This window comes from Vulpes lagopus, chromosome 4 (genome assembly GCF_018345385.1).
Source record: "Vulpes lagopus strain Blue_001 chromosome 4, ASM1834538v1, whole genome shotgun sequence".
NCBI classification, from domain to species: Eukaryota; Metazoa; Chordata; class Mammalia; order Carnivora; family Canidae; genus Vulpes; species Vulpes lagopus.
Window position 1 is genome coordinate 146,504,588 of NC_054827.1, and position 25,440 is coordinate 146,530,027.

Sequence of the window (25,440 nt, forward strand, 5' to 3'; positions counted from 1 at the left end):
CAGAATGGAATGTATTCTAGTATACATTTGTGGATGAAATCATTGATACCCATCTATCATCATTTCTCCAGTCCATGGTAGGTATTGTCAACATTTTGTCCAGCTGGAAAGTTGTTGACTAATTATAATTTAGCATGCATTTCTTGGTTAAGTTCATGGTCACTGATTTCAGTTTATCTCCAGTTAACAGCGTATACTGGCAGATTGACAGCCCATAAGAAAGATCATCAGGTCACTCTCAGAATTTGGTTTGATGACATCAGGATTCTTTCTTTTTAATTTTGAAGTTTTTATTTAAATTCCAGTTAATTAATATACAGTATAATATTAGTTTCAAGTGTATAACACTGTGATTCAGCATTTCCATACAATACCCGCTGCTCTTCACAAGTGTGCTCCTTAATCCCCAAAGAGTTAAATTTTTTTGGTAAGATGTCAGGTGTGTGTCAAAGTTTATCGTTTTTTACACACAGGTATCCAATCTGTCCAGCACCATTTGTTGAATTGCCTTTGTATCTTTGAAACAAATCAGTTGGCTGTATTTGTGTGGGTCTACATCAGGATTCTTATTTGTGTACCTGGCTCCCATCTCGAGAGTTTAGGTCATTACCCCAAACCACATAAACGCATATCAGAATTATCTGAGTCCATCCATGTCTCTGTGTCCACAAGACTGTAAGCTTCTATTGAGGATATATTATATTTTATTCATACTTCTGAGTAAGAACAGTGGAAAATATCATTATCTCGAGAATCCAAAGATGACAAAGGCAATTATTTCTACCGAGTGCTCCTCACACTCCACTAGACACATGCAGAATTCACCGGTGGTGAATCCGGCCTCCACTCACTCTTAGACTGTAAGCACTCTCCTTTCAAAGAAGGAGAGATGGGAGAAGGGCTCTGTTCCCATAATACCTGCTTGTCCTTTCCCGTGCTCTTGCAGGCAGCCTGGGATTCTCTGTTCTCTGTTTTTCAGTCCCTGTGTCCTGCAGCTTCCTCTGTTGCTCCAGACTCATAGATTCCATTATCCTTAATACACAGTGGGCTCTGTGAGACCGGGAGCCAAGTCTACTTCAACTGTGTGTGTCATCTTTAGTTAATAAACATTCAAAACTATGTAAGATGGAAGATTCAAAATGATATGAGGAGGCAGTTTGGTGGAGGGGTTAAGGGCACATACCCTGAAATCAGGCAGCCCAAGTTCAAGTCCCACACCTTACCACTCATTACCTGTGTAGCCTTGGGCATGCCACTTAGTTAACTCTCTTTGTGTATATTTCTCCATCTGAAAACAAGAATGCAGGAGATAGCAATAGCACCCATTTCATGAGATAATATGTGTGAAACACTTAGAATAGTAGTAGGGGGTGCCTGGGTGGTGTAGTCCTGGGATTGAGCCCCACATTGAGCTCCATGCAGAGTCTGCTTGGGATTCTCTCTCTCCCTCTTCCTCTGCCCCTCCCTCTTCAAATAACCATATAAATAAATAAAGCTTAAAAAAAAAGAATAGTAGTGGGTACATGGTGGGAATCATATGTTGGACTGTACTTTTAAAAAATCACCTGCTTCCATTTTAAACAATTTTTCATTTTGTATCTGTGGCCTTCTAGTGACTTCCTGGAATTCTGTGAGTCAAAGACCCATCTTCAGTAACATCACATAACCAGCTACATCCCACCACCTAGTTAAGAGCCCAGTCTTGGCTCTTACTATTTTTCATACTTCTTTTTATTTCCCTTAGCAGCTGACACTGGACCTTGTATGATTCATCATTTGGGACTTGTTATTTCTAGTCCCTTAGTATTGAAGAAAACTAACATTTACCAAATACTACTGGGTGCCAAGCGAGGTATCTGATCCTTACATTCTCCATGAGGATAATGGTATCATGTTCATTTTATAGAGGCCCAGGGAGATGAAGCACTTGGGCACATTTCAACAAGTCAGGAAGTATGAGAACCCGGTTCTACTCCCAAGTAGGTCTTATTCCAAAGAGAATGCTGTCTCTCCTTCATTGTCCTTACTCCTTCTGCTGCTTGTTCTGGGGACCTAGAAATCACCCCCAAAAGCTAGAAAAATCCACATGGTCTTCTCCAGTCAAATATGCTTCTTGTAGTACTTTGTTCTGGACCCCAGAACTTTTATTGGAGGCCCCATTAATGGATGGGCAAGGTTCTGGCAAGCCACATCTCTGGTTCTCTTTATTATTATGTTGGTACCCACCCAGAGCTGCCCTATATTATACTAAACTAGTAAGTTAGGACCCCCAACAAAGCAGAGCACCCATGCAGGGGCAACAAAATTTTCCTTTGAAAGGCTATTATAGTTGATCCTTTAAAGTAAACATTGAAGCAGCTATTACAACAAATATTAGAACTCTGTTAGGCTCCTCTATACATACATAACTGAGTGATGGGTCTAGTTTTTATATTGATTACATATGGGGCAGGGGCTCCTCAAAGTCTTCGTAGGTTCTGACTGACATTCTCATTCTAGGCTGTTTATGAGCTTAATTAGATCTATTTCAAACCCTTAACGATCCTCATCTTTCTCCCTCAGAACTTGCTATTGTTCTGTTCACATGTGGGCAGGTTGGTGGTGAATCTGGCCTCCACTCACTCTTAGACTGTAAGCACTTTCAGGGCAGGAAGATATAAAATCTTAACACTGGTTAAGAAACTGGCATGCTGCTGGACCATCTTTTGGATCATAGTAAATTATTTTATGTTGCTATTGATTTATTGGCTCATAACTGCTGGTAGCTTGTCTTCCTGTCTTGTGTTCTACAAATGTGTGCTTTCCCGTACCTGTGGCTAGGGGTACAGAGAGATATGAGGCAGGCGTGTCTTTCTCTTTGCCACAGCCTTGTGGTGCTAAAGTAGTTCTTGGACCCCAGTGGAGTCTTTAGCCAAGATTTTTAACTTTAATTTTTAGGACCAGCCTTATTTACCTTTACAAGGTAGAAAGACTGTGCACTGTTAGTATTAGCTAAGCAGAATCCAGGCGCATGAGAAGGAAGTACATTCCACACCTTTTGACAAGTCTAAAGTTACTGTCTGAGACTATAAATAACAACAGTAGACATGAATTGGAGAGATGGATTCTTTGTGGATAATTTTCTAAGCAGTAAGGTATTTTCTTTCCAGTGGTGTTGGTTATTGATAATATTTAGAAAAACAATATATGGATTTTGAGAACATATTTCTTTTCTCCTATGTCACCCATTTAATATATTTTAATTTTTTCAGGCAGTGAGCATTTCTAGACAATTTTATTATGCAGATATTAAAAGAAAGCTTTGGTGCATATGGATAATCTAGCTTTAAGGTTTTCCTTGTTTTTTTTTTTTTTCTGAGTGGAAATTATTGAATTTAATCTATTTTTGAGTTTTCAAAATTTTGATTTTTCATATTTAGTCCTTGATAGCTTTGCCTTGAAATACCTAAAGAGATGACTGAGTTGGAAAGTGCAGACATCGTCACTGGTTCTTTTAAAGAAAGTTCCATTTAGTGGCAATTCACACTGCATCTTTAGTCAAACTTTTGCCCAAACTTGCAGTGACTAAGCATTGGCAATAAATCCAAATATCATTTTTTTTCCCATTGCAAAGTCGTCAAGGCTTTTCTTTTTCACACGAATCTTTGATCTTTGAAAATGCCTCTGTACATGTTCCATCGAGGCTCACTGTATGCCCACGCAGAGCTGTTGTTTCTTCTCCCCTCGACACGTGGGCAAGGCACCTGCAGAGAGAGGGAAGGGTGAGCCCTGTTTCCCGCACATGTTTGTTGCATAAATTCCAATGTCCAGTCCATGGAATAAAAGGCACAGAAGTCTTATTGCATATATTTCATTTTTAAAAATTCTAGGAAAAGAAGGAGAGGCTGGGAGGACAGAGAGATAGTTGGAGCTGAGAAGTGTGAGCAGTGCAGGAAATGGGCATGTGTAGTCCCCCCCTGCAGATGAGGCATTCTGCAAGGCTCCTCACCCACATCCCTTCAGCTCTTCCTGTTGAATCCCCCTGATAAGCCAGTGAGGTGGGTATTATCCCTTTTCTATAAGTGGAAAAGCAAAGACTGAGAGAAATTAAGTAGCTCCACTGATGGTATTGAGGGAGAGTATATTCACTGAGGTAAGGTGTCCCTCAGAGTATATCCTTGTTCCTGGTAGTCTTTGCAGAGTGCACAGCCTCCGCACCCAAAGTATTTATTCTGTGTCCATCTGAATTCTGAATCTGCTTCAAAGTGTTTGCTCCTAGGAGCATAATTTGCATTCTGGATCCTGAATGTGAATTTGGCTTACTGCTCTTTTGGAAACTGAGTTTATTTTTTTTTTAATATTATTACCTCTGGATCAAAGGCATCCAACTTCCAAAGAATACCCCAAAACCAAACAAAAAACAATAACAACAAAAAAACAAAGACATGAAGCTTCCATTCCCACTCAGTAATAATCAGTGTGGTTTTGATCGTTTTAGGTGTGGTGGTGTTGATGGCTACGGGATGTCAGAATTAATAATTGCATGACTACCTCCCCAAATGGTCATAAGCCATCCCTGTTTGCCTTTGTTCTTCTAGGTTCCAGAAAGTGTGAGGATGTCAGAGGGGGCAGCTTACTCTGTCTTTGTATGCTGGGCCATTTAGTTTGGAAGCTGGAGCATCTGGCCCTTCATTTGGACCTTAGCTATAATTGTCTTAAGACCAGATCCAAAAGTTCTCAAAGCCTACATTTTTTTTGGCAATACATTCAATGGAGTTTATTTATATTTCCAAGATCAGAGGAGGTTGGAAAACCAGGTATTTTAGCCTCATGTTCCAAAAACTTGTACCATAGTGAGGTTTGAATGGCTCTCACTTATGCGATCTTTTCATATTTGACCACACTTCCAAGCAAAGGCTGTAAAATACATACTGGAAGTTGATTCAATTATTGGTGTGGAGTCAAGGTTAAGATCTGTTTGCTGAGTTCTGGTGTAGAGTGAGATAAACACAAATATATGTACTTCATCGTATAGACTTGCAGAGAAACACGTCTGTAGCGTGGAAAGCATCTTTGTGATGTGGCTTGCCACGTGGTCTTGAGATATGTTTTAACCTGGCCTTTATTTGCCATTGCCATCTTTAAAAGGAATCTCGATTTCCTTTAGGGAGAGAGGAGGCATTACATAAGGGCCTCTTCTCCCCTGGGAGCGCTCTCTCAATGATTGGAATCAGACTCCCCCCAAGTTAACCTTAGAGGCTGGTCTACAAAGAGAGGTGCGTTCTTTTAAAGGCTCCTCTAGATCACATTCAAAGACACTCGTAGTTTGGCTTCTTCGGGCCAGAGCAGGGTGCCACGTATCGGCTGGGTTCCTGTGTGAGTCGTGCCTTTTCTTAATTTCCCTGGTAGTTTGGGCTAGCGGTGTGCGGCGTTTTGGCTTTCCATCAGGACGGGAAGCTGTGGCCCCCTTCTGATTTGTGGGGAGGCTCCTGGATGTCAAAGCCACGTGGTCCTCGGGGGCAAACAAAAGTTCTGGAAGTCAGACAGGAGTACCTGCAGGTCCCATGTCTCCCACAGACCAGCTTTTTGTCTTTGGAAAAGTTCCTTAACCTCTTGAGGCTTCAGTGAGCTGATCCCTAGACTCAGCCTAATGGGAGTACTTGCTCCTACTGGTCGGGTAAGAAGCAGCTGCGATCTTCCGCATCACCACGCAGCACGGTGGTTGGCACGTGGTGGATGTTCACCAGGTGTGGGATGTCGCGTCTTGGTGGCTATTATTTTCCCAGCAGCCCAGGTAGCTCTGAGCTATGATGATGGCTAGAAGGTTAGGGATGACCCCATTGCTTGGAAGTTGCAGGAGGATGGGGAAAACGGGAGCACCTTGCCTCATTTCTCATGCTTCAGGCTTGTTTATTACAGTGGCAGGTTACCATGGAAACTTGGGGGATTAGGATGGCATTATTGAGTTAAGCATTCAACGAACACCTCGGGAAAGGAAAGCTATAGCATGTTCGCGCGCCCTAAGTAGTTTTCAAGCGCGAGGGTCATTTGGGGGCGAGCATGGGGCGGCAGTCCCCGACCTGCTCGACTCACAGACGGTCCTGGGCTCGCTCCCAGAATTGCGATCCCGGGCTTCAGAGTGCGATCGACCCCCGCCTGGGCCCGTGGCGGACCGGTCCCTAAGTGGTCCGCAGAGAGAAGCCAGGATTTCCAAATGGGAAGCCGCTCTTTACGTGGCAGGGAGTGTGGCTTTTCAAAATAGATTCTGAAGTCGAAAAGGACTCCGAGGGTTTTTTTTGAGAAGGGTTGACCTCCTTTCATGCCACTTACTGTGAATTAAAGCTGTGAGGGAGAACTAGTTTGGGCATGTGGTGGGGCCTGGAGAGCCGAGAGCCGCGCTGCCAGGGAACAAGATTTGTGTTTCTAAGGAGATACAACAAAAAGGAGAATGCTTTCAGAGCCAGCGGCTGTCAGAGTGTAAAAGTATCCACGTTCGGAAAGGGAAATAGAAGTTGAATTAAGTAATTTTATACACACGTTACAGGGTGCCCTTCTGCTAGTAATTCTTAAATGCAAAAGCAAATAGTTGTGGCCACAAAGGGCTTAGTGCATCTCAGCTGATTTTTAGTTCTCAGACTCCGACTGGATCTGGTCGGTGCTGACCTGCTCCGTGCATGTGATTTTAAGATGATCTGACTCGGGTCTGTCATTTCGTGGGGTTGTATCAGTCACAGGGGACAAAGGGTGACATATCCCAGCAGAGGGTTGGGCAGCCACTTGACAATCCATTCTGAATAAACGGAGAGGAGGAAAAGCCCTAGTTGTACCAACTGGGGCGGCAAACAGAGTCTTCGGTGCCAGTGGCAGCCAGTTTGCAAATGTGCAGCCCATTATTAGTGCAGAGGAATGTCCTGAATGGGTTCATCGGATGAAGTCTCATCACAGGACAGGAATCACAGGGAGAGTGCACCAAGGAAAAATTACAGTACAGCTATATTTACTTAGTGCCTCTGCAGTACGGTTTTATTTTCCACAGTTGGAAAGGGAACCACCTGTCTCAACTGCTGATGTCAGAGAGCTCCCTCGAGACTGAGGGCTGTTGGAAAGCACATGATACTGTATATATTTGCTCTTACGTCCATATCTGGCTAAGATTGGGTTTCAGATTTGTGCCCTATTGTGGAGTTCATTGAGCAGTGACTCCGAGGTGCCCTCCTACGTCACGTGCCCTTGTGAATTAAAAAGTAGCTCGTGCAAGGCCCCCGTCGTGAGTGTTCCCTCAGCTTGCGAGGCAAGTATTCACACTGCAGGAGAATGAATGACATGCATCTCGGGGTTATCAACTATGGATTCAGTTTTGAAAGTGAGTATCAAGAGGCATTTCCTCTGCACCTAGAGGCCAATACGCTGCTGGTGTTTCATCTTCTGTTTAATTGCTAATGATCAGGAATTTAAAAAATATATATATGCATCAATCAGATTTGGAGGTTTTATGTGTAGATTGCTGAAGAAGCAAAAAAAAAAAACAGAATAGTATGTGTTCTTTCTTTCTTTCTTTCTTTCTTTCTTTCTTTCTTTCTTTCTTTCTTGCTGGTAGCATGTCAATATGGAGAAATTGTTGTAGAGTGAATAAAATGCTTAATGCCTAACTTGAAAGAACTGGATATTATGACCATGCATTTCAAGGGACCTATTGCATTATTATTATTTAAAAAAAATTTTTTTTTGCAAAAAGTTGTATCATCGCTGGTCCAGCTCTTCATGCTAGGGTGGGGAGGGGGGAGGAGATTAGGCCTTTTAAATGTTGTTCCCTAAGGAAATGTGAGGGCCACTGTACCGCACAACTCCAGGGGGCACCGTTTATGTCACAGTGAGGACTCACGCTTGAGCTGTCCTGCTGACAATATGTCCAATCCCAGAAAATATGATGCTATCAACATTACTCAAACATTACATAAAAATAGAATTGTTACCAACAATTGCAGAAGGCTTGCTATTAGTGAAGTTGTTCATTATTTTAATAGTGCCATGCATCTCAATTTGAATATCTCTACCAACTTGCAAATTATATGGCTGTTACACAAAATAGGTGGAAAACGGAGTCTCTGAGAGTGTAAATTACATTCTTGGGCCACATCAAATCAATGTCCTATTAGGGATCAGAACCGGGGTTCATAATTCCCAGCTTTCCCATGATGCACGCCTTCAATTAAATTAATATTTGAAACGATGCTTGGTATCTTTTCTCAAATCCTAAAAATAGAGTAAATAGGATGGGTTAAGACCCCTTGGTTCATCTAATCTTTCCCCCAGTGTAGGATTTTCCTCTGAACCATTAAAAGTGTTATAATATATGATTGATATTAATTAGTTTTCTGTAAAGTACTGCACTCCTTAACATGAACTGAACTAGAAATAAATATATTACCATGAATTAAGATTTTATTAGTTGCGAAGAAGAATTGGATGAAGGCACCTATGTGAAATCCTAAGTACAGGCGTCAAATTGAATTAATGCCAGCACTGCCTTGAGATTAATTTGAGTACTGAATAAGAAATAGTATACCATAACATAACTGTGTTTACTGAATCATTTTTGGCATCAAAAACTAAAGCTACATTACAGATGCAACAACAGGCTTTTCTCCCTTGGAAGAGAGAGGCGGGTGCATTTTGTAATTAAAGTGGATGTTATCCTCTGAAAAATGCCTCTAGTCTCCAGGAAGAAAACTGTCTTCTTGAGAACACTGCATCCCCGTATATATCTCAGACTTTGCATACTTTGCGTTGCTCTGGACTTCTGCATCCTATTAGAATTTTATAATATGATCAGTAATGTTTTCTACCCTCCCAGTCCGAGTACTAGGTAGACCTCACTTTATAAATTTGCATCTCATTATTATGTATATGTTTTGGAAAACTGTGGGAAGTGTTGAAAAGATGTATGGGGTTGCCTCAGGGATGTTCTAGAAGGGATTCCTGATTATGTAGGGAGGATGGATTATACAGCGTAGAATGCGGAGCTGTGCAAGCGGAAGACTGCAGAGCTCCAGTGAGCACTCCTCCCAGCCTGTGGGGTGAATGGTGCCCCCTAGAGGTGTGCACTGCTGTGGCCCTGCTCTCATCCCCCATATTCATTCTGAGAGTCCCTGATGCTGTATTTTTTTAAAGATTGTATTTATTTAATCATAGAGACACAGAGAGAGAGATTGAGAGAGAGGCAGAGACACAGGCAGAGGGAGAAGCAGGCTCCATGCAGGGAGCCCGACGTGGGACTCGATCCCGGGTCTCCAGGATCACGCCCTGGGCTGAAGGCGGCGCTAAACCGCTGAGCCACCCGGGATGCCCTGATGCTGTATTTCATTAATTTTATTTGCACATACAGTATCACTTACTGGAGGAAAAGAGTGCAAAACTTGAGACAGGACTATCAAATAGGGCAATTCTGCACATTATGTGTGTAATTTTGAATTTTCTAGTAGCCACATTAAGAAAAAGTAAATTTAATTTTAATGATATCTTTCATTTTTCCCAGTTCATCCAAAATATCATACTAACATATAGTCAACATAAATTATTAATAAGATGTTTCCCATTTGATTTTTCATGCTAACGCTTTGGAGATACTATGCATAGTTTACATTTATAGCACATCTTAATTTTCACTAGATATATTTCAAGTGCTCAGCAGCCATATGTGGGTGGTGGCCACTCTATTGGATGTGCAGTCTTTAATTTAAATGCCAACTTTTCAGCATTTCATTACACAGAAAAATGACTTGCAAGAAAAAGAATCCTTAAATATCTGAGACAAAATGTAACATATCCTTTATGTCGTTTTATCAATTTAAAAAGTGATTATATGATTGATCCGTAGTTTTTGGGAAGAGTATAGGTTTTAGCACGATGTAGTTGATAGGCCAGTGGTGGCAAAATTGACTTGATATTGAATTATTTTGCTCCTACAGCTTTGTTTTCTGTTCTTCTCTCATAGATATTATTACTTTAAAACACAATTTCATACTTTGTGGTTCTTCTCACATATGCAAACTCCTGGGATCCTGTCAGTTTCTATGCGACATATGGATGTCTTGTTCCTTAACAGAGAGACTCTTCACAGACTTCTGGCTCAAATAACTTTTGTGGCCAGCATAATGGAAACTAAAATTGTTTTCTGCACTTGCTGTTTCTGGTCTCTTTGGAGGTAGAGCCAGGTCAGGGCCAGTATGAGACTGGTTTTACTTTTCTTCAGGTAAACAGAGAAACCAACAGACACTTGGCGTTCCTACAGCTTAGGTGATGATTCTGTGTGTGCTCTCATAGAAAGTCAACTTAAAGTAAGACTTCAGAAGAAAGTGCTCTGCATTGTTTTGTTTCTAGGATTTTTTTTTTTTTTTTGGTTGAGGAAGCCAGGCAAAGAGCAAACTTACAAAGCTCCTGTAGTGTTGCTTGATGTTAAATTGAGTTTCAAGTATTCATATGTGAATATAAGGTGTCTTTATTGAGTATTTATTGTATGTCAAGCACTGGGTTCATATACAACTCATTTAACCCTAATACCAACCATGAAAAATAGGTGTTTATATTGCCATTTCCATTGCTGAGAATGTGAGGTCAGATAGTCCTCACCTGGGATCCCACAGCTAGCTGCTAAGTGGCAGATCTTCACTGACTGACTCCCCTAGGTCATGTTCGCAGAGAATGGGACCGTATTTTCAAACCAAGTCAGTGACACCTTTCAATGATGAATTCTGAACCACAGGCAAAATACTAGTTTTGAAGTTGGAGGTTTCCTTCACTTAATTTATTTAAGAAATACATTCAGAGAATACATAATCCTAGCCCATCTTTTGAAAGAAAGTATATCTAGAAAGCTGAAGGGGCTTTGTCCAAGGGCAGGCAAATACACTTAGACATCAGGTCGCTTGATTCCTACTGCATTGTGGTTTGTCTATGTAGGTTAATGGTTCTTTTGAGAAGATCCATTGAACATTCAGAATTTTTTTTTTAAACAGAAATCTAGCAATCATTGGAACTTTGTAGTATTATAGGAAGACTCTTTTTTCTTTCTTTTCTCTGTATTTAGAGTTTTTATTGAAGTGTGATACAAATACTGAAAAAGTGCATATAATACAGGTGTTCAGCTCTACAGATGTTCACTAACAGAACATACCCATGGAACCAGCACTGGACAGCAAGAAATAGACCATAACTAGCTTTCTGGAGCCCCTTCCCATGGCCCATGGCCCCAGCACCCAACCATTACCAAAGGGAACCCCTTTTCAGACTTCCAGATGCATAAATTAGGTATAGCTGTTTCTGTACTTATTTATATATAAAGAATAGAATAAGGTATACTTTTTTTTTTTTTTTTTGGCATGTCTGCCTCCTTTTGCTTCACATTATGTTTCTGGAAATTTATCTGTATTTTGACCTATCACAGAAGTTCATTCATTCTCAATGATGTACTTGGCTATAGTTTTGAAGTATGAGAGCCCCAACAACCTTACCAGTGTAAGTGGAATTACTAAGTGTATTGAACATTATTATTCCAACTGCTTTTTTTCCAGAAAATCACTATCCATAGTTTCATTTGATTCAATCTAAAACACAATAACAAATAATAAATTGGAATAAATAAACAGATAAAAAGTGTAGGTGAACCTAAATAATAAATCTTTTTACACAGCAGCAGAGCAGCCACCTTAGTGATTGTGATGCAAGGTACATCCCAGCAAGCCACTCTTGTCCTGTGTTTTTACGCCATAGTCAACATAAGCTAATATAATAGAGAAGACAAAGAGCACAGTCTGAAAATACCCACGGGAGAGTGCCGAGTGCCGAGTTGGAGTTCCCACTAAGTAGCTTCGAACGGCTGTGCCGAAGGTTAGGCGTGGCCTATTTTTAGGTGCCCTACGTGGAAGTGGCTCCACTAAGATGGATGGTGGAAAATTAACACCTTAGGGGCTGTCAGAGACTTTTCCTTTGAATAGAGGTAGGGAAAGAATCCATTCTGATGAACTACTTGGGGCAAAGTACAACCTGGTCTCCTTCAAGCATAATAAAGCGTTCGAACTGTTTAAAAGGGAAACTCTTGCAAACTGCCTTTTGGAGATTATTTCCCAGGCACACAAATCAAGCTTTCTTAGGTCAGGTTTCTCGTCGTTTCTTTCTTCTGGGGGCAGGAAAATGTGAAGCGAAGTGTGTCATGTCAGGGAATCCTCTTTGGACGCCCAACATTGTATGAAAATAGCTGGTGGTTTATCAAGGCTTTGTTCTTACCAAGGTTTATCATTTACCTGGTCTTACTTTGCTTACTCCATTGTCACCAGGGCTATCTCTCCAGATGTCCTATTAGGTAATTTAGCATACCTGTGGCTACTAACTCAGCCCTAAAGGAAAAATCTCCAGCTGGGTAGCATTAGATGACTCTGAAGCACAGATCTTCCATCTCCTGCTAGTTGGGTCGTATGTGCAAAGAAAACAGCTGGCCAGGAGACTCTGTTGACTCCGAATGAGACATCATCTATCCTGCGATATGGACTTGCTTTAGTACATTTGCTAATAATGTCATGATAATATATTTTTGGCACATGACCTTTTCTCTCTCCACACCCTGCAGAGATATATCATGTGATTTCCTTCAAATTAAAAAGGGGTAAGGTCTCCTTTGACCAAATAGAATGAGTTTTTCCTTTAAGCAAGGGGAGTGTCCTGGTACCAGGAGGCAGAAGGGTTACTTTAAGCTCTATTTCCCTAGATGCTGGGGACCTTATTCCTACCTACATAACCTTAAGTTCAGGAGGATCCCTCCTCTTCTAAATCTTCTTTTTCTTGGTAACACCTTTTCTTACCCTTTGTAAAACCAAATCACATGGTATAGCATGTTAAATTGCATCTATATGCAGTTTAAGTAAATAGTTACTGTCACACCAAGTATATGGTTTTCATTTTTATTGTGCAAGTAGGGACTTGGTCTCACACATGACTTGTGCTGCTTAATAGCATTCATGATAAACAAGATGAAAACTTGCTGTTTATCTGGGGCAACGGCTGGGGTCTGTAACAAACTCAGGTCTGCAGAAGCCAGTTTTCTCGTAGTCAGTGTGTGTGAAAGTAGTATTTCGTAAGTTCTCCTGTATGCCATTCCTGGAATGGTTAGGAAGTTAAATATCCATATTGCAAGGAGGTGATGAAGCTATGCTCTTTCAACACAGTTGAGCACCAGTTACTTTTCTTGCATATGCTTCCTGATTCCAGTGTCTTTGTGCAAAGCAACACTTGGGTTTGCTTTGTGCAAAGAGGTTCTTCTAAATTTCCTGTCTGTGTCAAGGAAGGTATATCACCACATTTGAGACGTGGTGGGGATCTAAGATGTAGTTGAGTCTGGCCATATTTTTGACAGATAAGGAAACTGAGGCTCAGAGCCATGAAGTGAACTGCCCAAAGCTTAACTGTGGGCTAGTGATATAGCTACGTGAGGACCCATGTTCTCCCCACCATCCTTTTCCTTCCATTTTGGGCTAAATCAAGATCCACAAAGTCCCAGTCCTTCTCAGATAGAGTTGAGCCACATGTAATGACTTTTTTTTTTTAATTTTGTTTTTTTTATTTGCATACAGTTGACACACAACATTACATAAGTTTCAGGTGTACAACATAGTGATTCGACAAGTTTAAATGTTATGCTATGCTCATCACATGCGTAGCTCCCATCTGTCACCACACGAGACTATTACAGTACCATTGACTATATTCCTCTATATTCCTTTTGCTGTGCCTTTTATACCCATGACTATAAATCTCATGAACTTGGCCTTGGTTCCAGCCTCATTACCCCTTTTCTCATGAAAATTCTTAATAGTCAAAATAATGATCATCCACGTGTAGGAAGAATGCTTTGCAGGAAAGGACAACCACGAAACTATGAGAATGCTAACTCCAAGGGGCCAATGGTAGAACTTTGTTCCTGTGGAGCTAGGGAGCCTTCCTGTGAAAAGAGGATAGGTCAACCTCCCCCAGGGTTTGAGGAGGGTCTAGAATGAGCTTCCTGCCCAAGAACAGGGCTGCCACGTGACAGCACGCACACAGAGTAGCTGCACATTTAGGAACAGATAGCATGCCAGAAGTTCACTTGCAAGTCACAGGTTTGCAACTAGGAAGGATTTTTCTCACCTTGTCTACTTAGGTTCTCCAGAGGAGGTCACATCTACAAGGACTCTTCCCTCACTTTCCAGGACTGCCCTTTCCAGTTCCCCAAGTGCCAGACTCGCTTCCTGAGTAATCTGCTTGCTAGCATAGCCACACCACTCTGAACACATTTACTATTCTTTTTCTTGGTCTGTGCTTCTGACTTCCTTTAGATGCCAGGAAGGAAGAAAAAATATGTCTAACAGGTAGATGCATTTGTATAAATAGCTGGAATCCCTTGACCCTACTGAGGAGGATGACATTTTTTAGCTGAAAGTTTATTTAACTTAATTGATGAAATTTCAGATTGAGAAACAACATGAAGATGCTAGAGGCATCTGAGGGTCAGAGATTGGGGGCCTCCGGTGAGGCCAGCTAATCAGAGTTGAGAGCTTTCCTCGCCCTATAGTTCAGGGCTCAGAGGCTTTTTCCCAGTGCTGAGGAGTGACTTCTCCCAGTTGCTCATGAAGCTTGCCTCCTGAGTGGAGTGTCTGTTACATTTGGTGTGATAGGCACAAATGGCTTCCTTTTAAACATGTGATGAATATTTGAGACTTATATTGGATGTCAGGGGCTATTTCGATTTGCTACGATCCCTGTATGTTAAGAAGACCTCCCTATAAGCCTGAATCTCTCTTTCTTTGAGAAATAAATTGTTTCCTTTTGATTTTGAATGTAGAAGTTATACATGTTTATCAGAAAAAATTCAAGAATTACAGAAAGACATACACACACACAAAGAAAATTAAAAAGAACTTACAATATCCTCAGATACTGTTGAGCACTTTGTTCCCCTGGTCCTCCTTCCTCTTTTCTTTCTGAGTATATATATTGATATGTAAATTGTTGTGATTATATTTTTTCAAACACAATTTTAAACCTTAATGTATTTTGAACATTTTCTCATTTGCCACTAAATGTATTTTGCAACAGTTTCTAATGTTAGAATTGAATATACATATATATATATAATGAATATATAGAAATATATGAATGGATACATATATACCTAGTGCTTTATAATTTATTTAACTGGACGATTACTGTTGGACATTTATCCTGCTTTCAAGTTTTCAGTGATATAAATAATGCAGCATTGGCTCTCTTCACACCCAAAATCTTTATGCACATCCCCCCTGCTGCGTCCTTAAGATGAATTGCTAGAAGTAGAATTTCTGGGTTTATGGGATGCCCATTTTTAACATTTTTGATACATATTGCCCTCTTGTCCTCTAGAAAAATTTGTACCCATCTATAATCCTACCGGTAGTATTTGACATCTACTTTTGATTGAGCTGCTGAATGTGGAGGTCAATCTTAGAAATATTCTTCTTGGTTAAGAAAGTTTTCCCAAAAATCCTGTGTGCAGTGGGGCAAGCAAATATAAAGGAAGATTTTATGTAAGTCATTATAAAATTTAGTTTAGGCCTTAAGCTAATTGCTTTCTAAGATGAGAATTTATTTCCTTTCTACATCCTCACATTTTTAGGATATGTATTAGCTCTGCTAGAATTAAATTCAAATATCAAAGCACTGGAAAAAATCTACAACAGAAACAAAAGCAAAATCACCGCACCTTTCCAAGGCTTTTCTGATGGAATTGAAGAAAGAAGAAAAGAAAGAAAGAAAGAAAGAAAGAAAGAAAGAAAGAAAGAAAGAAAGAAAGAAGAAAAGAGAGAAAGAAAGAAAAGAGAGAAAGAAAGTTCACTTGGAAAGTTCACTTATTTATTTCTTCCATCTTGAGACTAGTTGAAAAATACAATTCAGTTCCCTAAAATCAAGAAAAGTTAAGCTCATTAGAACCCAAATTCTAGAAAAAAGTATGAGAGGGAACTGTTTGACTAACACATTTTTTTTTCAGCTTAATAATTTTTGCACCTCAGTTTTTCCCAGCCCTCACCATGTTCCTTAGGGGATAAAATAATATTCCTGAGTGAACTATTATGTTAGTGGGGTTCAGTAGCACTTTATATTTTTAAATAGTACCAAATTTAATAAAATATGATGTGCCTTGTTTTCAGTTTTAGTGAAAAAAAATTTGCTGAATAATCCTATGGAGTATTTCTTGTTTATATAATCAGTAACTCACTGCATTACAGATGAATTAACCTGAAATAATTAAGGTAAATGTAAATGTCTGTAGAGGCACAAATTCTGCGGAATAAAATATCAGACAAGAGCAGATTTTCACCATCCTTTTGTTCTCTCTTATCTGTGGCCCTAAGAAGCATACTTTCTTACTTTATGTTTAGATTAGTCCAATGAACTGACTGTGGCTCACATTAATTTTCACATTATTTTTGTTGTAATATGAAAAATGGCAAAAGCAGATTTTGAGGTCTGTGTTAAAATGTAGCCTGACTCGTTTGCATAGAGCTGTTGTGCAGGTTTTATTGGGGATAAAAGATATGTTGCTGAGGTTGTCTATCACCTTCAGCTTATTTAAAAAATAAAATAAATAAATGAACGAAGGAGGCATTAAAGCTGTCCACTAAATTTTTTCTATGTAATTCCCCAAAGGTACTTTGTTCATGTGGATGTCATCATGGCAGTTTTGTGCAAAATAAAAGTTGATTTGAGAGCGTTTATAGGCTAGAGGTCTTTGATATCCCCTGCCCTGCCACCAACTTTTGTGCCCTGCAAGGCCTTTGCTTCAGACGTGTCCCAGAGGATCAGAGCATGTGCTCAGAAACGTGGGGTATCAGAATCAATTAGCCCCTTGAGGAATTAAAAGCAAGCAATTGAACGCCTGTTAGCAATGATTAACTTTAAAAATATTAGCAATTCTGGGCAGATCCCTTTCCTTTCTGGAAGAGTGCTCTAGGCAGGCAGCATTCCCAGGAATGTTGGTTATCCAGCTATTTTCTTGGATATAAAGCTCATCAGGGGTCTTTTCTGGGCTTTTTGATTTGGGAATGAACATTATTCTTATGTATGAAACTTAATTCTTCCTAAAAGGTTTTCAGAGATCTATATGCTGTCTTCAGCTACAACCTAAACCCTTGCTTATTTAAAAAAAAAAAAATGTTTTCTCAGTTATAAAATGAGTACACAGATAATATTTACTGAATCATTTTGAGGTCCAAGATTGATTGAAATAGGCTATATAAAATGCTGATCATGTCAAGCTCATGTAAGCTCTACTCTAGATGTTTTCTTCTCCATTTTTCTTTCTTTATAAATTTCAGCCTTAAATTTGTCCTTGTATGTCTATTTAAGTTTATAAAAACAAATGGGCAAATATATTTATATCAGTAGCTCTTTACTTCTGCGTTCTCACCTGTATGCAATGGTATCAAAACAAATCGTCTTTGCTGCTGTCTTCTTGGGTATTTGAGTTTGATTGTGTTTATTTATTTATTTATTTATTTATTTATTTTTTTTTTTTAATTTTTTTATTATTTATGATAGTCACATACAGAGAGAGAGAGAGAGAAAGGCAGAGACACAGGCAGAGGGAGAAGCAGGCTCCATGCACCGGGAGCCCGATGTGGGATTCGATCCCAGGTCTCCAGGATCGCGCCCTGGGCCAAAGGCAGGCGCCAAACCGCTGCGCCACCCAGGGATCCCTATTTATTTTTAAGTGAAAATAGAGAGGGTGGGAAAAGCCCATAGTTTGGGATGCTGGTGGGGAAATGTTGCGTACTTTATCAAATATCTTTACTGTAGGATGGAATTACCCTCTTGGAGGTGTGTTTTCTCTCTTGTTATCAATTAAGGCTAGATCCCTTGCCTTCACTAGTATTGGAGTCTTGGAAAACGTTAACAGAACTAGCGAAGGGAGGAATTCCATTGGGGTGGACTCTAGGCTCTGGGAAGATATGGAACATGATGGGCACTCAACAGATGTTAATAAATACCTCCTTCTATTGTTGGGACAAAGTGGGGTTGATTTGGGTGTGAATTGTAATGGTCAGTGAGAGGACCTTGTACTTAAAAACGGTGTGTTTTAAGGAGAGGAGGAATCTGGATATGGAGCAAAGTAGCATTGTTTCTTCATATCAAATTATTCTTTGTTTTTCAGGGCTGTCATCCCCCTAAAATTGTCAGCTCCCTTGTGTCCATGTCGTATGCCTTCTTGGCAGTCCTTGCAATACATTGCTGTGGACACAGTAAGATTTCAATAGGTCCTTGTTGATTGAAACCAAACATTTGGAAATCTTAGAGGCAGAGTTGACGGGTGAGGTACGAGGAGGGCTGCAGGGAGAGAGGGCGAGAAAAAACAATCAAGGCAGAGAGAGAATTAAATATAGAAACCTCCTGGGAAGCCAGAAAAGAGCAAGGTTGGTGAGCAACTAACAATTTATGTTCTCCTGAGAAAAGAAAAAAAAAAAAGAAAAAACTGGACAGGGGAGAATTTTTAATCTGAAGAGCTAATTAACCAAATTATAAGACCTCAAAAATATCCCTCTCGTTAGAGTTATAATTTTGAGACTTAGGGAAAAAAATGGTGGAAGCTACTCTAATTCGTCCCAAGAACCTATTTAAACTTTGAATTGTACAGGAATAGAAATTTGAGGGGGAAAATGCAATATGCTGTAGTTTATAAATCATTTCAATGTCTTGACTCCTAACTAACCCTCTTTGTGATGGTGAAGGGAAAAAAATGTATATAAAACCACCTGTGGTTTCTTAAATGTGCTGATTTGATGAAGAAAGAGTGGAATTAGGTGGCAAAACGGTGAATAAGGAAACTCCAAAATCACAATGTGAGCAGGTTACAATATCAAAAACTATAATACAAAATGTCCCCGTGTAAAGAGCTTCTCCAAAATGTGTGAACATGACTTAAAAAATATATATTTTGTAAATATTATATGTATGAAAATATATGCATTTTATCAATATACAAATATATATTATAAGTATGTATGTAATGGGTGCCTAGCGTTCGATGAACACCATTAAAAGTATCAGAGAAAAATCACTGCAGGGATCACCTGATAATAATGAATAAACATCAACTCTTCTTGGTCAAGTGACCAATATTATTTCACAGTTGACTGTGTTGAGGGTTGAGCCAATGACCTTTGCCCTGAATTTTAATAATTTACTGTAGTTTTACATTAAATCGGAATATAATTGGGAAGAAAATTAGTGTTTCTTTGTGGGGAGTGCAGAGTAATGCCACTAATTGCATGTATAAAAGCCTTCCCGAGGTTGTATTTTCCTGTTCTTTCTTGATTTAGAAAATTAAAACTACAGTAATTTTCCGCTATTTGTAAGAGGGAAAAATGTGCCAGTGAAATGTATTCAGCTAACTTAAAATGTCAAAGCTTTGGGCCATCTTTTCATGCCCAGTAATGACAAACTGTCAATTCATCACATTATTCAGGAATTCACCAACAACTTGTTGCAGCTATCAGAGTTGAAAAAATACCTTATAGCACGTGTGGTCTGAGAGAAGAAATAATCTGATTTTTGTTTGTTTGATTTTTCTTCCTTTCACTTTAATATTTGAGCAACTTTACATCTACAATGTGTTAGAGCAAATCACCACTTCTTTTTTCTTTAGAAAAAGATGGACAAGAGAGAACACATTAAATTAACCTTAGTAGAACAGGAGATTAAATGAATAGGGCTTTAAAATTATTTTTAGATACCTGGGGGATTTTTTTTTCAGAGAAGTTATTATCAAGTAAAAGAATGGAGCTGATTTTAAAAGTACATGGGGTTTAAAATTTTGTTAAAAACACATATATTCACAAATGTATCTATACCAGGCGTACCTCTCCCTGGAACATGGAAGGGTTAAATCAGACCACTGTAGTGTTATGGGAAGTGGTTTTTTTTTTTTTTTTTTTTTTTTTTGGCAATATCTGGTACCTTGAGTTTGTTATGTATTCAGTTATGTATGTCATCATAAAACAGTGCACCTGCATTAGCCTTCATTGTCTCAGGGTAGAAGCTGAGAAATGAGAAAAAAAAATTAAAAAGCTCAAGAAATGAATATTTCTGCTAATAGCGTGTCAGTATTTTTCCCTTACTCCACGGCCATTCTTAGTCTCAAATGCAAACTGCACAACCCAGACACTAGGGTTGGAATCCAGTGTTTATTCAAAAAGGCACCCTAAGGCAGCTGGAGTGGAAACGCTACATGTATGAAAAAAGGCAGCCGGGAAACTCAGCTGATCTGGGCACAGCAGCAGCAACTGTATTTACTAACACTTGTTTTCTGGGAGCCTATGAGAGAAATGGAAATAATTAGAAAGGACCTGAAAGGGTGGTATTTTGTTCCTTGTTTTCCTTATAAGGAGCAAAGCAAATTGCAGTAACACTTCGGGAGCTGGTATTCCCTATTGCCACGGGGATAGCCGATTCCTGGGTGGAGGAGTTTGTTTATACCTTAACAAATACAGACTGTTTTGTTGATTCAACAGCAAAAAAAAAGAAAAAAAAAAGAAAAAAAAAAAAGAAAAGGAAAGGAAAAAAAAATGCTTGCCCCATTCTTTGCTTTCAAACACTTCCCCCAATTAGAAAATGTCTCATAAAAATGCATCATGTGATAAGCTCTTGCTTTAGTCCCAAACCGAGCTGGAGTCCACTGGAGGTCTTAGAATTTGAATCCTTAGGGAGCACACATTTTAGCTCAGAGTGTAGTTACTCTGTCATGAAACAGGGAGCTTTGCCACTTGCTTGTTTTGGAAGGAAAATAAATTAAAAAAAGATTGCAGGGGATTTTAGTTATTATATGGCCAGGGCTCCGTTTAGAGTCTGTGGCATTCAAAGCTGGCTTTAATCACAGCATGATGCTTGAAGCCTCCAAAAGTCCAAGTGTTTCCTTTCTTTCTTTCTTCTTTCCGTTTTTTTTTTTTTTTTAAGCGTTACTTCACTGAGGCAGAGGGCTGCCTTTGAGTGACGTCACGAGTTTGAGCAGCAAGCTGCACAGGAGAAGGGAGGCTGGGTGAGTGACAGCCCAGCCTACTTTTTAATAGCTTTGTCATGTGACTGGGAACTGTAGTAAGACAGGTGCCTTCAGTTCACTCTCAGTAAGGGGCTGGTTGCCTGCATGAGTGTGTGCTCTGTGTCACTGTGGATTGGAGTTGAAAAGCTTGACTGGCGTCATTCAGGAGCTGGATGGCGTGGGACATGTGCAACCAGGACTCTGTATGGAGTGACATCGAGGTGAGCCGGGGCTGGGCTGGGCATTGCAGCCAGGACCGAAGCTTCCCTCCCTCCCGATGCAATGATTCCTGTAAGGGGGGGTGGGGGGGAAGGGCTTAGACGACGACGAGAGGAGGAAGAAAAGTAGCCCGGGCAGGAGCTTTTGGAAGGGAATCTCAATCTTATCTTAACTCCAATAAGTTTGCTATTTTAAGGTGGCTCTGAGATCCCTTGAGCAAATCAAAGCTGAGCTGCTGTCACCCATATCTGTTGCAGTTGGAAACTCTTTCCATGTGCCTTTGGCTCTGTTTCTACTCATATGCAATATTTATGCTCTAAGATATTGATATGAATCAGAAGCTGAAGTCTTTCCAGTGGTGTTTAGTGGCCCGGTTGGAAAAATGCCATTTCTATTTATAATAAGATGAAGATAAAAATATTAAAATGGATGTGCTCAAATATAGTCAGTTTTGACTCTAGTCCGGATTTTTTTTTTTTTCCCTTCCCTCTTCCCCTCTCTTCTCTGTTCATCAGACAGAGAACTCACAAAATCCTAAATAATCCTGCTAGGCTATTTTAGATTGCTTTCCCCACGGCACACAGAGCAACGAGGCTGCTTCCTTTAAAACACCTAGATGTGGCTGAAAGATTTGGTCAGCAAATAAAGCAAGCCATCCGTGCCTCACGGTGGGTGCAGGGTTTTGCACTAGCGTCGGTGGCAGGGAAGCCAATGGTTAAATCTGCCCGGACCGGAGAGCCGCCTGGAGCCGGAGAGAGGAGTGTGTGCAGGGCTGTGTGTGGGGCTGCTGGCTGCTTGTGTAAAAATAGAGGCCATACATCAGTTCCACAGTCTGCGCTGGCCACGATTCACACAGGGGGAGAAAAGCCAGCCGTTGCCTCCTCGTCTCTGGAGCCTACGGTGACTAACAGGGGGACGCAGGACCGCGGCGCGTTTGCATTCAGCACAGTGGCACGTTCTCGGAAAGTTTGGGCAACTTGGGGAAAGAAGCTAAACTTCGTGTGCACCGCGACGAGACGGAGCCCGACTGCATTGCACGGGGGCTCGGAGCTGCTGCCAGGAGTGTGGCAGAGGGCTGGAGTGCTGCCCCCGGGGGGCTGGGGCACGGCGGGTGAGGGGGAGGATCGAGTGCCACACGTGATTAGATTAAATAAGATGTCCATGTGGTGCAGCCACACACTTCTGAAGTGCAAACGGTCGGGCCGGCCGGGCTGCGATCGCTGCTCCTCTGCGGCCAGGCGTGCCCTGGGGCCCTAACCCTGCACCGGGCTTGCCCATGTGGGCTGGGCTGGCCCTCTCCTGCCTCGGCCCACGGCCCCTGCGGATCCCGGCTGCCCTTCCCTTGCTGTGATTTCTTGGGCAGGTGGAGGAGGTCCAGATGTCCCGTAGGTCCCGCCGCTGTTGTGAGTCGGGGTTGCAGGTGGCTTCCAAGTCCCGCCTGTCCTGCAGCGGCCGGGGCGCCCTGTGGCCGGCAGCGCGGGGCTCAGCTGCTATACTTTCATTTTTCCATCATGTGTTATTCCTGATGCTGTCGGGGGTCGATATGGAAATGTGGAGGATTCGTTTCACTCTCCGGGATTCCTGTGGTCATTTTCAAGGAAGCGTCAGGAGCGCTTAGAACGGTGGCCCAGGAGGTGAGCTCCGGGCCGGGCGTCCGGCCGGGGCCTGAGCCGTGGGCCGCCTGAGCCTGGCCGCTCGCCTCTGTGTTGCACCGGAGGCAGCAAGCTGCTGGGAGCCCTGCCTCCGCGGCGGCGCTGGGAACCACCTCGGCCAGCCTGACAGATTACGAGCAGCAGGTAGCTCGGGCAGCTTTCATTTTTTGAATCATTAATGTTTGCTGTCATCCTAAAACGTATTATGCCCTTTTGCACATAATGACAGGACAGCGCAGTGGTTAATAAAGGCCCGTATCACTACAGCTACTCGGAGTCCCCGGTGTTTCACAGTTTAATGAAGGTGATGTACAATGAGGTTCCCAAGATTGATAGGGACAATCCACATGCCACGCACTCCACCGAGACTGTCATTCTTTACTGCCCCCCGCCCTATTCCCTTTTCCCTGTCCTCACGAATTTTTTTTTCCTAAGAAGTAAGAATTCTTTTTTTTTTCCATTAATATAATTAATGTGGCCAAGTCCACTCTTTCTTCTCTCTCTCTTTAAAATTTACCATCAATGGCACCAAAACCTCCAAAAGGTTAATGGAGAATTATACTTAATTATGATGATTCATTATCATCAGTGCAGTTAAGCTAATTTATTGTCTGCTCCTTAACTAAGAGAAAAGTCTGTTGGGGTGAAAAAACGTACAATAATTAGCCTTTTGTGTTTAGTGACTGCTTTATCCTCCTAAATCTTATTATAAAATTAAGGCTACGGTTGTGAAATAGCTGTCATAGTTGCAAAGAGGCAGTGGAATGTGTCTCTGTAATTGCGATAAAGCACACCTGTTACAGATGTATAGGGAAGCAGTAAATATCAGCATGTCAGATGAGGACAGTTACAGGGCTCGGACTGTTAAGTCTGGCATCATCCAAAGGCCAAATATAAATTAATAACAGGAACACCTGCTACCACTAATGTGTTTTAGATTATCAGGATAATGCCACATTCAGAAACCCTGATTTTATTAGCGTGTCAACATTGGCAAAAACACAAGCACATTCTCAACCATAACCTAGGAAGCAAAAATGAGGGAGAAAGAGAGGGAAAAGAAACGTTATGAAGTAACAGCCCAGTAAGTAAAATGCCAGAAGTTGATCTGGTCTTTTTTTAACGGTCCTTAGAAGTTACTGGAGGGGTCTTGAACAAGCCGTGCCTCGAGGAGGCGGGCGAGGGGGGAGAGAGCAAGAAGCTGCTCACCAATCGGGAGGGCACTAACTTAGGTCCTCCACGACGGGAACTTAGGCCAGATGTCGAGCTCCCGTGTTTTCTACCTTCATTTTATTTCTTTGTTGCTGTTTTTGTTGTCTGTGCTTTTCCGTTTGAGGACTATCCCGCAACGAGATCCTAGTGGGTTTTGCACCATTGGGAAAGTTCTCCCCTGGTTTCTGAATCGATCATGTCGTGGAAGAGTTAACACCGTGTGTTTGTACCCGGAGGATAAGCAGCGTGGGCACGTATGGAGGCTGGGAGGTGTTACACCCGTAACCAAAACGCAAACCTTGTACCCAAACAAAACCTTCCCCCCAGCCTGGCCTCTGCTTACTTATAAACCTAGTCAAGTATACCGATCTGCAACTTTGGGCTACTCCGATAATAAAAATGTAATGACCAGTAAAACGATAAGGAAAGAGTTTAGGTGGAGAGGATTGCCCTTTCTTTTTGCATCACCTGTGTGCCCGCGGGCTGGGATCCCACCGGGGCCCGGTGGTCTTAGGGAGGAAGCACAGTCATCTGCAGGCTGCTCCCAGCCTCTCCCCTTACCAACTGCTGACTCCATTACCCGGTACCTACTCCTCAGCGTGGGGCTTATGATCATGCTGCTGCATATGACCCGTGGAATGTCGCCTGCCAGGGATGACAGGGGTGCTCGAGAAAAAAAAATCTGCATAAAACTTATTTTATTCAAGATCTAAATGTCACGCGGGATCTTCAGCTTCGTGCTCAACTGCTGCCTGGATGTGAACAACTGCACAGCATCTCTGCTGACCTTGGAAGGTAGGGCTGCGAGGCTACCACTTCAGACTGTGTGCCTGCTGAGGCAGACACCGTGGCTTGCAGGTGGATAAAATCCTGATGGCCCCGGCCTCAGCAGACCCCCTGCAGTAGGAAACTTCTACAGGGTTCTTCACAGTATGCAGGGAGGAAATCACCCCGAGTGCCAAGCTGAGGCTAGAAGCCCACCTCTTTGCTAAGGTGGTTCACTTTTTCCAAGAAGCCACAGTGTGGCACGACCGAAAGACCACCTACTCCCTGCAAGGAAGTGAAAGACTATTCCAATCTGAAAGACCCTTGCTGACAGGCAGCCCGGCCCTACCATGAGCTTTTTTAAACCTCTCAAAATATGGAAATCATGTAAAAACTCCAAATAAAAGTAGTTATTTTGAGTTCACTTAGAGAATAGTTAGGGATACATAAATGATGGGAAAAAATACAATTGTGGGACGCTATAGTGGTTTTTCCTTTGTAGATGTCAGGCAATCCCAA

At 41.5% G+C, this 25,440-nt stretch overlaps 1 protein-coding gene across 3 annotated transcripts in view; it reads left to right on the forward strand.

The window, feature by feature from the left end:
* The window catches only part of PPARGC1A (PPARG coactivator 1 alpha), a 641,119-nt gene that overhangs the window by 517,978 nt on the left and 97,701 nt on the right, over positions 1-25,440 (forward strand). Inside the window, exon 1 of one of the 3 annotated variants that reach the window (XM_041753716.1) lies at positions 21,136-21,294. The exons of the other annotated variants lie outside the window; for them this stretch is intronic. Coding sequence (XP_041609650.1) covers positions 21,247-21,294 — 48 coding nt within the window. The 5' untranslated portion in view covers positions 21,136-21,246. Of the gene's footprint in view, positions 1-21,135; positions 21,295-25,440 lie in introns of those variants that run through there. 3 annotated transcript variants of the gene reach the window in all.